Source organism: Silurus aristotelis, assembly GCF_946808225.1.
Source record: "Silurus aristotelis genome assembly, chromosome: 1".
Classification (NCBI taxonomy): Eukaryota; Metazoa; Chordata; class Actinopteri; order Siluriformes; family Siluridae; genus Silurus; species Silurus aristotelis.
The window spans coordinates 14609758-14623475 of NC_139574.1; the positions used below are offsets into that span (position 1 = coordinate 14609758).

Below are 13718 nucleotides of genomic sequence, written 5' to 3' on the forward strand. Positions count from 1 at the left end.
GAGTTTATAGGGCTGCATCATATGGGATCTAATCAAGTCATCCTAGGTGAGAATTTTCAAAGTTATCTTGTTGATTTTACCTGATGAGCAAACACATGCAGAGCATAATTACATAGCAGATGCACTGAGAGGGGTGATTTCCATATAATTGAATCCAGATTACATTTAATTAGTCATCTTAGCTGGCATGAGCTCAAGCATTTCACTGAAAACACAAGACAAACTATAAAAAACCTAAACTACAAACCAAAAACCACAAATAATATGTGAAGCTTTCAGCAAAGCCAAAAATATATCTTCATAATAAAAAAAAATATTGACTTTGATGCTTTCCCCAATACGATCTAAAATATTTAGATATAAAAAGAAAATTATTTGTATGTAAATCGGTCCTGAAAATCTTGAGCCGTTTTTTGTAAAAGAAACGGGTATCTTAAGAAGAATATATAAATGAATTAATTAAATGAATACATAATTTTTTGGAAAGCTTATATGTAAAACATATGTTAATATAATATTTTAAATAATGAGAGTAAGTCAAATAAAAGGGAACAAAAATTTTGAATTAAATCATTTTCCCCAAAGGAGTCAACACTCTCGCAAAGAGTGACATTTATTTGCAATACACAGAAAAAAGGTTTTTACTGATGATGATGAATCATCATCCTATTGTATAGCTTTTAATTAGTAATTAGTGTAATAGTTTGTTTACATTTTTTGTTCAACTCTAGTTAATGGCACTAAATTTTTACTAACCCAAATATTCAGTTTCTCTGCTCTCAAAGCATCTGCATACCTAATAAGACCTATTATAATTATACTATGACCTATGAATAATTGTCAGGGATCCACCAGCCACACCTTCTCCTATCACTCCAAGCCACTCTTCCACTTACTAATCAGCTACACCTGGCCCTCATCAGTTCCCATGCTATATAGCCCCCGTTCCTCCACCATCTCATTGTCCGTTCTACAGCTTAGGCAACAGAACACTGTCGGACTACCCAAGCTACACAGTATAGTTTATCGTTGGCTACGTGACTCTATGTGGTTTTGTTTTGCATCTGTCTGATCACAGCTCTCACCTGGTTTAGCAAACCTGGAATTTCATTACGGTTTCATGTTTCGTGCTTTGCCCTGTTATCTCTCATTAAAAAGCCTTGTGGATTTCACTTCGGTTTCCGGCATGTTCTTTCGCCTGACAATAATTCATAATTTTAAATAATGTTTTTTTTTTTTATTAATACCTGAATATGAATACATTATGAACAAATTACAATTTTAACATATAAAAATACAACTTACTTTTAAAATATAATAATTATAATTTAATACCATAAGTAGGACAATGTTTATAAATGGTTTACATGATTTAACTTGTTTATTACCAAGAAAAATGTTATCCATTACACCAGGGACCTCTAGGCCATTAATACACACTGAGTAATTTACATTTTAATATATTTTTTATATAATTACTGATATAGGTAGCATATACACAATATTGTTATTGTATGAATGCCTTTGTATGCTGTAGCATTATAATTTCCCTTCATTGGAACTAAGTGACCCAAACATGTTCCTGCAGGTGGTAGCTCAGAGGTTAAGGTGCTGGGTTACTGATCGGAAGGTTGGGTTTTCAAGCCCCAGTATTTCCAAGCTGCCACTCTTGGACCCTTGAGCAAGGCGAGCAAGGCTTTTAACGCTTTCTTGCTCCAGAGGTGCCATATCATCGCTGACCCTGAGCTCAGACCCCAGCAATTTCACTCTGCTGTAATGTATGTATGTAAAAAAATAAAGACTATAAAGAATTATTTAACTCATTAACCCTAAATAATTAACTTATGGACAAATCCCAGTTACTAATTGCTTTTAAATACCATAATTACAGTTAATCAGCAATCAGAACTCTCTTAAGAGTTTTTTAACTAACTTTATTTGTGAAAGTTTTGTATGACAAAAAACTCTTCCTCCCAGCTGAGGTTTTGCAAATGGGTTGCACTGTTACCACAGTGAATTTCAACAATTCCATTCATACATTTGTAAGATAGTTCTAAATAAATAAAGTGCTAAATGAATCGATCTAAATTACATTGAAGAATCGTTAAAAATGAACTAATCACTTTGAAACGATACTTACATGAATAGTCAAAACTGATAACTTCTTAATACAAGTATTTTATTTGGTCCACTTAAAGATTTAAAACCTGTCCACTGTTCATGGACCACGTTGTATATCAAGCTGTTTAAGTAGCACTGTTGATAGAAATATAAGCTTGTTTTCATCATTTATATAATTCTGGTCAGATGAGTCAGTATTTAAATGACTGTGCTCACCGGAATACCACAGAATTGTCCTGGCTATGTAACACTCAAAGCAAGCAGAACAGTTATTTTGTACAACACTTAGCAGCTAGATTTCGCCCAACCGAGCGAAGAGGAAATTGTGAAAACAGATGTCCTCATGAATTAATAAGTCAACTATGAAATATTGCCTTATAAAATATGCTAGAGGGGAAATGTTCATTTAATTATTACTTTCATATCATTCAGTGACTTTAGCCCTCCCAGCTATGTGTAGGTGTGTGGACTTGATGCTGGAACTGAACATTCACAGAGGCACAGGATCCTAGAAGACATATATACAAGTTCATAGGGTTAAAAAAAAAAAAAAAAACTGATCAGTTCTAAAGAATATTTCAGTGTACAACAGTACAACATAAGCCGATTAAATGTGGAAAAAACTATACCAATGTAATCAGTTCGAACTAGACTGCTCAAATTAAGCTCAACCTTGTAAAGTACTGCATTGCTGTCAAAAGTTTGTCAGTCTAATCTAGTCCCATTTTTGAGCCATTTTTTTTATATGCAAGAAAGTAAGTAATTAAACAGTATGAATTAAATACTAATTAACCATCAGTCTGTCTCCTTAGGCAAAAACATTAGATTTTGGGTTAATTACATTTAGATATGACACATTCCACATCACAAGTTCCTGTTTATGTTTGGAGAACATGCTAAATCATTATACACATGTAGGTTAAAAAGTAGGAATACTAAACCACCAACATGACTACACCGTACAATTTTAACTGGATTTCACAATACAAGACAATGACCCAATGCATATGTCCAAAGTGTAAGCATCATTTAGAGAGCAAACAGTCTGCCAATGTCTGATCTGCAGTACACAGAATGGCCTGCCCAGTCATTGCACCTTAACCCTATTTAACTGCTCTGGGATAAAACTGGATCACAAGGTCAGAAAGAAATATCCAAAAAACTCCCTGGGCAAGTTTTACACGAGGCATGGCAAACTATTTCAGCTGAATATTTAAAGAAACTAACTGTCCGGATCCCAAGAGTGTGTAAAGCTGTTATTAAAGCTGTTAAAGGGTGGGATTTTTCAATTAAATATCGTTTAACATCTGTACATTTATATATTTATTTGGTCAAAGTACACACTGTGAGAATATTAAAGAATATGCATGTGTCTTTCAAAACCATAAAAGTCAGGGTATTTCCAAACTTTGCATTGTATGTGGAAATAAAATTGCATATCTCCTGTCTGCATTGTTTTTTTTTTTTTATGAAATTGTTTCTAATCTTTAATGAAATATTAAGCAAAATGAATAACGGTAGAATAATTAGAGTGGGACAATTTGATTAAATCCATCAGACTTTCACGGATGGTTCCAAAGCATCCATGGTTGGCTTACGTTGGGTGGCTCGCTGGAGACAGGAGTGGCACTGAGACGGCCGCTTTGGTTTGAGGGGTGTCGTGTGGTCAATTCTCGAGATAGTGGAGAGAACATGGGCAGCTCTTCCTTACAGTAACAATCATGTTTTAACGTCTTTGGGCTCTACATTTTATACTTTACCAACATGCCACCAATCACAGTCACCAGAATTTTTTTTATGTTTATGCAAGAGTGCACAAACTAAAAAACTAATAACTCATCTTTTTAAAACCCCTATTTATGATGGGTGAAATCAGTACACTGCTGTGCTGTTCAGATTGGATTCCTGCTCACAGAGTGTAAATAACTTCAAGGCCACTCCAGTCATCCTCTCTGCCTCCTCTAATCACAAAAATAAGCAACTCTAGACCTCAATATTCTCCATGATGATTGTCTGCCTCTGCTAATTTACGTATTTACATGTTTGGGAGCACAAATGCACCGAGACGCACTTATCGAGAATAAGAAACGAACAGGCAGTGTGTCCCACATTACAAACGATTATATAGACATTTTATTAGAAATATGACACATTCATCTTGTGCTCTGAAAACTGTACATTAACAAAAAAGACCCTTAGAACTTAAAAAAAATATATAATTAAAATTAAAATAAAAAAAGAGAGAGAGTGGGGAGGAGATGGCAGGGAACAGGGACTTTGGACAAGAACAGATCTTGAGTGACAGTCAGTGATATTAAAACACACACTGTTACATAAAGTTACAGAACACTCATATAGTCCAGTAACCTGACAAGATTTGGGGATTCTGTAATGATTTTTATAATAAGAATAACAATATTTTCCCCAAGCACAGTAAGAAAGATATTTATAGGCTAAAATTTGTTGTGTAGAACTCTTTTGGAAATAATTACAATACTGTACAATACAACAGGACTCTGAAGAGTGAGCCTTGTGCTTTCTCTGTGTGCAACCATTATCATTTCATAAACTCTCAAATTCACACTCTTTATACGTGAAACACGCATTGTACTGTCGTTCCCCCTGACTGTGTTTTCCTCTCGCTTTCTCGTGCTTACAGTGATTGACACGTTTGAAAGTTCTGACGAGCGTGTCAAGGCATCACCATAAATTGAAGAGCATCATGCTAACATGCCATGGGCACAGCACAGATGGGTAATATGTTTTCATTCAACCACATGTCCTTTCTCTTCAAAACTGGACTGAAGTATCCATCAAAAAGACTGAATTCGATTCACTTGAATCGGTGAGATGCTGCGGAGTAAAAACTGCAGACTTGCACAGATGGTTCCAAAGCATCCATGGATGGGTGGCTCGCTGGAGACAGGAGTGGCACTGACATGGGCACTTTAGTTTGAGGAGGGTTGTGTGGTCAATTCTTGCTTTTTGGGATAGTGGCGAAAACATGGGCAGCTCTTTCTTACAATAACAGTCATGTTTTGATGTCTTTGGGCTCTATATTTGTTTAATGGAAACTTTACTGTCATGCTGCCAATCACAGCCGAAGCAGCACAGAATCTTATGTGGCACATGAACATTAATAATAATAATAATAATAATAATAATAATAATAATAATAATAATAATAATAATAATAATAAAATATTACATTCATGATGACAGATTAAGGATATGAACTGCTAAGGTTTTTTCAAGATACCTTTCAAGATCCTTTCTCCAGAATGGTGTAAAACTGTTGTGTGTGTGTCTGTGTGTGTCCAAAAAAAAAATGTAAGAAACGAAAGGCCACACATTCAGGATCCTCCATCCAACCACCTGAATTTCTGTCCTCTATTTTCCATTTTTTTGTTCCCATAGAAACCCCAAAATGTCAAGACTACACTCAGCCAGTCTCAACAGTCTGACCAATCCCAGGCTGTTTATACAACATGTTCAGGCCACTTTAATTCCAAGTAGTATGATTGCCATTCCAGCGTCAATATAAAACAAATTGTACACTAGCAAAATTGCCCTGTTTCATCGCTCTTTCACATCTCACTCTCCCTGCATGTCTCTCTCTTTTTCCCTGCCAGTGGAGTTTTTTTGTTGTTTTTACACCTCTGTGTGAAGCTGTAGGCTGCTCAGACTTCCGTCTGCAGGTCCATGATCTCTTGACCCACTAATGGGATGGTGGCGCTGGTCTTCTCCCACTCCACAGCCTGCAGCTCCAGGGGAGAAGCCTGTAATGGCTCCAGCTCCTTCCGCACCCACGACGGGGGAGAGTGAGTCTTTCTGATGCCCTCCCATGCTCGCTTGCTTGGCGTCTGCTGCTTGTCCTGTTCATGGGACAAACAAAATCGGGACATATAAGGATAAAGGGGTTTTATGAAAACTGACAAATAACAAATCACCCCGAACTTACTCCGAAGATACTGATCAGATATACGCAGCCACATTCGCAACAAACCAGCATTAACTTCTTCAGCATTTCAAGCTACAGGAGCTCGTCTGTTGGATCGTACCACCGGAGCCCGCTTTCGCTCCCCACATGCATTAATGTGCCTTGACCACCCATCACCCTGTTGCTGGTTTACCACTGTTGCTTTCTTGGACCAATTTCGATAGATACCGACCACTGCAGACCGGGAACATCCCAGAAGAGCTATAGTTTTGGAGATGCTCTGACCCCCACTCATCTAGCCATCACAATTTGGTCCAAATTGGTTTGTTCCAAACTCACTCAAATCCTTATGGTTGCCCATTTTTCCCACCTCTAACACGTCAACTTTGAGGAGAAAATGTTCAATTGCTACATAATATATCCCACTCACTAACAGGTGCCATGATGAAGAGATAATCAGTGTTATTCAGTTCACCTGTCAGTGATCATAATGTTATGCCAGCTCGCTGCATATATTAAATATAATATAATGCAGTTTTATGCTAATTAGACATTACACAGTACAGAAGCACATGAACTTATATGGAATAGTGTTACTCATACAACACAACACTACTACATAGCACCCCTGCTGCCTCGTCCCATTTTCACACAAACAAATGCTGTGTGCGTGTTTGACCAACTGAGTGGCTAACTGTGTGCTCAATGAGTGTGTGTCTAAAAGAATTCATGTGAATTGAGTGAGTGAGAGAGTGAATGAGTAAATACGAGAGTGATGAACTAAATGCATGATTAAACAGTGAAGTGAGTGACCAACTGACAGTAATGAGTAACTAATAGTGAATGAGTGAGTGTGTGATTGACCGAATAAGCTGAGTTATGAAAGTATCTGAGAGCCATAGTAAGTAAAAGACCAAGTGAGTTAGTGCCTGAGTGAATGAATGACGGACTTGATGAGTTATTGAGAGAATAACTGATTGAGTGACTTATTCAGTCTTTGCACATTAAAAAGTGTTCCAATTTATATTAGACATTTTAAATGGAACCTTGGGCCCAATCAAATAATCAAATCGAGGAACAGAGAAGGAAAAATCTAATAAAGTAATTTTACAGCAGTCTTAAATTCAAATTTTTAACAAATATTAGCCACCTCTCAAACTGTCCCTTAACACGAATGGAACAGAATGTAGTACATGGGGGGGGCATTCACTTCAAGCAGCAGACAATTTCACATCCACCTTCTCAGATTACATGCTGAGTTTAACCTTGTGTAATCCACTGAATTTCGAAAATCATGGCCCAATAGAAATCAAATACAGAGCTAGGATTTTTTTTTGGAATGCTCAGCATGGAGAAACTGCTTATTCTTAGAGTTTCTCCTTGACAAGAAGGACTTTACGCTTCTCAGTCACAATGTGCCTTATCACTCACAAACAACAAACTAGTTATCTGGCTAATGTTACCTATGCACTGAACCAGTACTTCCCTCCAGCTACACATCATGCTGATAATCACCTGATATATCTCCACTCTGGCAGCGAAATTAACAGGACGAGTGCCACTGAGAGAAAAACGGAATACAAAATAAAAAAAAAGAGAGACTGGCAAGCAAGCTTACGCTAAGGTTGGTCTTATCGCTGCCTCCAGATGACACGCTCCACCTCTTCCCAGGCTTGCTGTCCACTGGCGGAGATTCTCTGTCTTTCTCAGCATGCTGCAGTTTTCTGTTCAGGTCCTGGAACATGTCTTGGTGGCGTTTTCTCGTGTGCATGATCTTCTGTGCAAGAGTATATACCATAATACCATAATCAACGAGCAACGTGCATACATGAAAATACGTTCCTTACTACAAAACTACAGATGAATATTGGTTATGAAAGGATGCTGCAGATACCTCAAAATCCAACTCTGCATAGCGTGATTTTCGTCTCTGCAATAAGAGTAAATATAAAAAAAATGTTAAGATCTTCAATGTCACCGTTTATGGCCTTTTTTTTTTTTTTTTTTAATATAAGAAAAAAACACAGAAAAGACCACAGAGCACAATAATATAAGGGCAAAGTCTGTACCGTATCTTCCACCGAGAACTTGGCATGAGCATACAGTAAACAGCTTGTGACCTCATGGCCTTTCGTTAGCCTGTCTCAAAGTGTCTGAGGACAACTTGACCTTCTGCTTGAAGCTGCAACCTTGCACTGCATTCTGGGAACATGTTTGGCCTGAGGTCAGAAAAAGCACCCTGGGCTCTGTGGTCACTCTGTGGCTGTCCGCACTAGTCATTGGCTAACATTCAAAAAACGTGAAAAAGGACTGACCTTTGGAGAACATCCCTAATGCTGAAGAGGCTAATTTTGGGTGTCTGTGCCACTTTTATTTCAGGGAAAAACTTCCAGAACGACAGATTTACTGATTTGCTTTTGTTTCGATAATAAATCTGTCTAAAAATGCTTTTAATTCATTTCTAAGCCTCATTTCTCAAGCCGTTGCACTCTCTGCTCAGAAATGTTCTTTCAGCATTATCCTTTATATCCTACATACATATATATAATAAAAAAAACTTCACATAAAATATCCAAAGGTTCCCGTAAAGAAAAATAGAAACAACTATTATACAAAATATATGCAAGATAATACGGAGAGAGAGAAAACAAGAATAAGCAAATAAAACAGGCATAATCTAAATTAAGGAAACCGGAACAATTAAACAAACTGCATGTTCCCTTTGAAATCTACGAGAGGTTTATGATAGTGCCTTTTGGCATGTATAGTTAATGCACAGCCATTTAGAAAACAAAGTATGAGCGGAATCATGAATAATTCAGGCGGCGCATCCTCTCTTAATTAAGCTTCACGCGAACCGTGCCGCAGTAGCTAAGTTCCATCCTCATACAGCCCGCAGGTACACTGATACATGGAGTTTCATTAACACTAGCTCACTTTTCTGCCCGGTTAAACTAAGGGCCATGCTAATAACCTTCTAGTAAATGATGAAGATTATATTAGACATTCTTGTCAATGGACCCAACACTCCACATGCTGCACTTTTTTATTTTTATTTTTTTTTCCTGGAATACAACATGTTATTTAAATTTCTGAACTAATTGGTAAAGTTTTAAGTTCTTGTGTGTTTTTGTAGACATCGAAAACACTGAAAACAACACTATTTCCATTTGAATCTATGCCACTTGTGTATTTACTGAACTCTGATACAGAGCTGATATGTAGAGTCTCATGAGATGTACATATGTTACAATAGAAACAAAGTTTTTGGACGGCTTTAATTGCCGGATGTGGGCATCATGGCATTTTTTTGGACTGGGGAATAAGTCTCTGATCCATTACCACCAAAGATGGCAGTAATGCTCTACTTAAACATGCGAACCACCCACAAAGAAGAAGAATCGTGGCGGATTTTGGTGCTGATTTGCGACCTGGCGCACACCACATTAAGTTTATTATTTTATTTTTAGAAAAGAAAGGATGTCGTAAATAAATGCGTGTTGTGTTACAGGTTATAAATTCACCTCTTTTATATTTATTTATTTATATTTTTAATTAAAGTTGGTCAATTAGAAATGCGTGCTGCATTAATCGTGCATTAATAATATCAGTGCCGTTAAAATTAATTTGCGTTAAAGCATTATTAACGTATCAATTCTGTCAGACCGAATGCAATCCTTTTTACATGTGCAACCTGAGTTCCCTCGGGAATGGATTAATGGGCGGACTGCAAGATTGTTTATAGTATATATAGTAAATTAGACTTGATTTCAGCAATAGCAAAATAAACAGAAATCAGTAAGAGAGCATCCTCATTAATCAATTGTTGATTGATTGTTGCACAAAAGCAAATGGACTCTATAATCTATGAATTAAAATGTGGAAAGAGCAATTTACACTCCCATGTAATCCTAAAATATAGCCTTATAAACTGTTGTCTTACTGGCTCACCTCTAAGGAGCTCATGGACAGTGTGGAGATGGTCTCGCTCTTCGACATCATGCCTGAATTCCCTGAGTCCACTGGCTCTAATGCGATGTTAGTCCTGTGCGCCTCACCGGAGATGTTCTGCAAGGGGGGATCCTTCTCTGAGCATTGTACATTTACTCGTTCAGCAGGAAAACTTTTTAGCCCATACCCCGGCACAGGCTCTGTGCTAGCTGTGTTGCTGAGATGGATGAGTCTGGTCTGTGGCACATGCTCGATGCTGATGTTGTATTTGGAGTCCTCTTTGGTTGGCTTGGTCGTCCTGAGGGTGGTGGCAGTTATGGTATTGTTATTGTAGCCTTGTGTCACTCCACCTCCATCAGACCCTGCATTGTCCCCCTCTAGTTGTTTGAAAAGCTCTCCGTCACATACGTAGATGGCTTTGGCACCAGGCAGCTCGGTGCTGATGCCTGCTGTAGCGCCTTTGTCACGGCGCAGTGTGAGCGTGTGGCTGCCATATTCTGCCACATTCTGCAGATGGACTTTGGCCATGCTGGCAGGCATCGTGTTGAAGTTGGAGCCTTTCTGCACTGTGAGATGCTGAGAGGCCAACTTCTCCTCACCTTGCAGGGAAGAGCGTTTACCAGGACCTGGAAGAAAAAAAGAATAGGCATCAATACACAGCTCGAGATAGAGGGTGGAGACGGACCCAATCAAAATCAACCTACAATCCTATAAACCCTAACCCACAAGAGACTCTACATCTCACCTATCATACTTCAGCCTAAAACACAGTGCCACCCTTTGATTTTTGCTTTTGTCTCTACCCAGATAGCAGACCCTGGATCAATTCTGACTCCACCCTCTGGATATTTGCTTGTAGCATGAGGAACTTGTTAAGATCACGATGCACTATTTTTAGCATTACAATCCTAAGCCAAAATTTGTAAGATCTGCTTAGGAAAATACCAAATAAAAAACAAACACCAGGGGGTGCAATTACCACAGAAACAAATGTTGAGTTCCTCTGTTGTAGCTAGGAAACTTACCTGACAGCATCTTTGTCTGGGTTTTTATTTATAAAAATATGCCAGTAGCAGAAAAGGTTGTTTTTTTTGTTTTGTTTTTGTTTTGTTTTACCATGTACCCATAAACATCACTGTCGTTGCTATGGCAACTTTAAAGATGTGAAATGTTATTTAAATCTGTAGATTAATTAGATTCCGTTGCAAACTTACATAACATTTGCAATTTACTACTGGCATGAGCAATATAAGTTCCACAGAAACAACTTCATTGCTACTAATCATACAGACATCATACATTATATGTGGACACCTAGTCATATGTATGGTATGTGCTTTTTTGAGACTCGCATTCACATTAAGTCCCAATTTGCCCTTATAATTTCCTCCACTCTTTTGGGAAGATGTCCCACTAGATTTTGAAGTGTGCTTGTGGACATTTGTGTGTTATTCAGCCACAAAGGTGTTAGAAAAGTCAGCTTTCTGCAAAGTATTTTTATACTGCATTCAAAGACGACCTATACAATTGTGTGCCTCCAGCTTTGTGGTAACAGTTTGGAGAAAAAAACATATTGGTGTCCCAATACATTTGTCTATATAGTGTATTTACTGCTACAGTATATACTCTCCACGTGCGAAAGGAGTGCCATTGATCCCCCCCCCATTATAATGATATGATAAACAAATAGCGAAATATCACAGGTTTTTGGTGGATCAGAATCTGGCATTACTGCAAGATTAAAAGATTGATCGTTTATCTTCATGGAACCGAGTCTGTGAGCCTGACTGATCCTACAGACTGCTATAAAATGTTGACATTAAATGACATATTACACTGCAGCAGCAGGGACATTATAGAAATGATATTTGTACTTTCAAAGATACATAAAAAAAATTAAAAAAATCTCTACTAGAACATCTCTAAGGACGTAGCAACATATTGTATGTAGCATACATTAATTGTGCTGTAATTATCAGCACTAGTATAGATTAACATTAATGGTATAACTGTTTAAATTTTATTAACCATAAATAAAATTGACATTCATAATCTATAATTGAATTATTTCATTTATTTATTCACTGAAGCATCACACTTTTGCCCGGACCGTAACAGCTCCATTATGTTGGCTCCAATTCTCGATTATGACTTCTGGACTGAGTACAGTTTTATCCATATCTGTTTATTCGAAAGACATAAATATGCAACTAGTGCGTAATGCCTCTGTTTATGATCGGTTTAGAGACCAAAGTAGCTTGTTATTTCATATAGCACACTGCACTTGGCTTACTGCTTCTACTCGATTTAAGCAAATAATAAGAGATGTTCTGGAAAATAATCATTATGTGCTGGAAGCTGGAAAGAGAATGCAACGCTGCCAATGACAACAATGACAATATAAACAGATGCTAGTGCTGTCACTAGAAAAACATTCCTGATGCAGCCATCTTTGATATACTGTAACTGGCCAGATCCACACACACACACACACATACACACAAAGTGGAAAATAAAAATCACTCCTTAAACACACTGTCAGCCTTGCTGTGTGTCTTAGCCATGCTATGCGGCTAGATGCCGGTGTGATATGGTGTCTACAGAGATAATCAGATTCACAGCTCTGATGGATATCAGAGAAGAGAGTGCTGTTTGATGGTGAGACGTCGGGAGGGACTTAATTAGGAGCAGAGGATCTGAGACGCAACAAGGGACAGGCAGCCCTATTTACCTGAACATTACAACTCAGCGGCAATCACACTGCGGCCCTCAAGGCAGAAATTGCATTATGGGTATGTAATGTGGTGTGCTTCTTGTCAAAACAGCCGGCCGCACCCCCCAAGAGGCTGTCACCGTTGCAATGGCTCTCAGTATGTGAAGCAGTTTGAAAAAAGAAGTAAATTCTCACTTAGAGGCTCTTAAACATCTCGAGCGATGGCGTACCTGATCTGCAAGCAATGTCGACGTCCTTCTCAAAGTCAGTCTGTGGGAAATGCAAGAAGGTTACTGTTAGTAGAAAAGTAGTGACAGAAAGGACAGCGTGAGTACATTTACATCTTTGCTGCGGAGAATTACTGAGTTAATTACCATGAGCTGCGCATGACCGTTTTGGAACGATCCACCCGAGTCGCCATTTCCGTCTTCTTGGCGGTCAACGACTCGACACTTTACTGCTTCTTGGACCTAAATACCATGTAAAGTAAGCCCAAAACCCGACGCAAATAACAAACTGTAAGATTTAACTTCTTTATATTTATTCATTTAAAGGTTCAGTTTTGCCCAAAATCGCACACCTCTCTGCGCAGGATGCAGTGCACCATCACGATGACAAAGCCCTCAAGGGAATCAAAGATGGCGAAAAGGATTTGGAAGAGAGCTGAGCGGCGGTCAGTGATGGCCAACACTGCAGACATCCAGGTAAGCGCTAACAGTGGCAGAACCACACAGGAGCTCCACAATGATGCCCTGCAGGAAAAGAGGGGAAAAGCAAAGTCTACAGGTAAGCACTCCTGCCTTTACTGCTGGACAACATAATCAAATAACAAAGAAGTAAAAGAATTTATATTCCGTTCTCAGTTTTAGATCTATTTAACATTAAGTATAACAGTGTGAAATACTCAATATAATATGATTTTATATATATATATATATATATATATATATATATATATATATATATATATATATATATATATATATATATATA

At 38.0% G+C, this 13718-nt stretch overlaps 1 protein-coding gene across 10 annotated transcripts in view; it reads right to left on the reverse strand.

Annotated features, from left to right (window-relative positions):
- Window positions 1-4238: 4238 nt before the first annotated feature.
- adgrb1a (adhesion G protein-coupled receptor B1a) overlaps window positions 4239-13718 on the reverse strand; it is a 100403-nt gene continuing 90923 nt past the window's right edge. For 8 of the 10 annotated variants that reach the window (XM_083543766.1, XM_083543770.1, XM_083543769.1 and 5 more), the window contains 7 exons: window positions 13306-13477; window positions 13100-13195; window positions 12956-12995; window positions 10013-10638; window positions 7956-7991; window positions 7680-7838; window positions 4239-5996 (listed from right to left, as the gene is read on the reverse strand). In XM_083543766.1, coding sequence (XP_083399892.1) covers window positions 5802-5996; window positions 7680-7838; window positions 7956-7991; window positions 10013-10638; window positions 12956-12995; window positions 13100-13195; window positions 13306-13477 — 1324 coding nt within the window. In that variant the 3' untranslated portion in view covers window positions 4239-5801. Of the gene's footprint in view, window positions 5997-7679; window positions 7839-7908; window positions 7992-10012; window positions 10639-12955; window positions 12996-13099; window positions 13196-13305; window positions 13478-13718 lie in introns of those variants that run through there. The other 2 variants (XM_083543764.1, XM_083543763.1) reach the window with 2 other exon arrangements.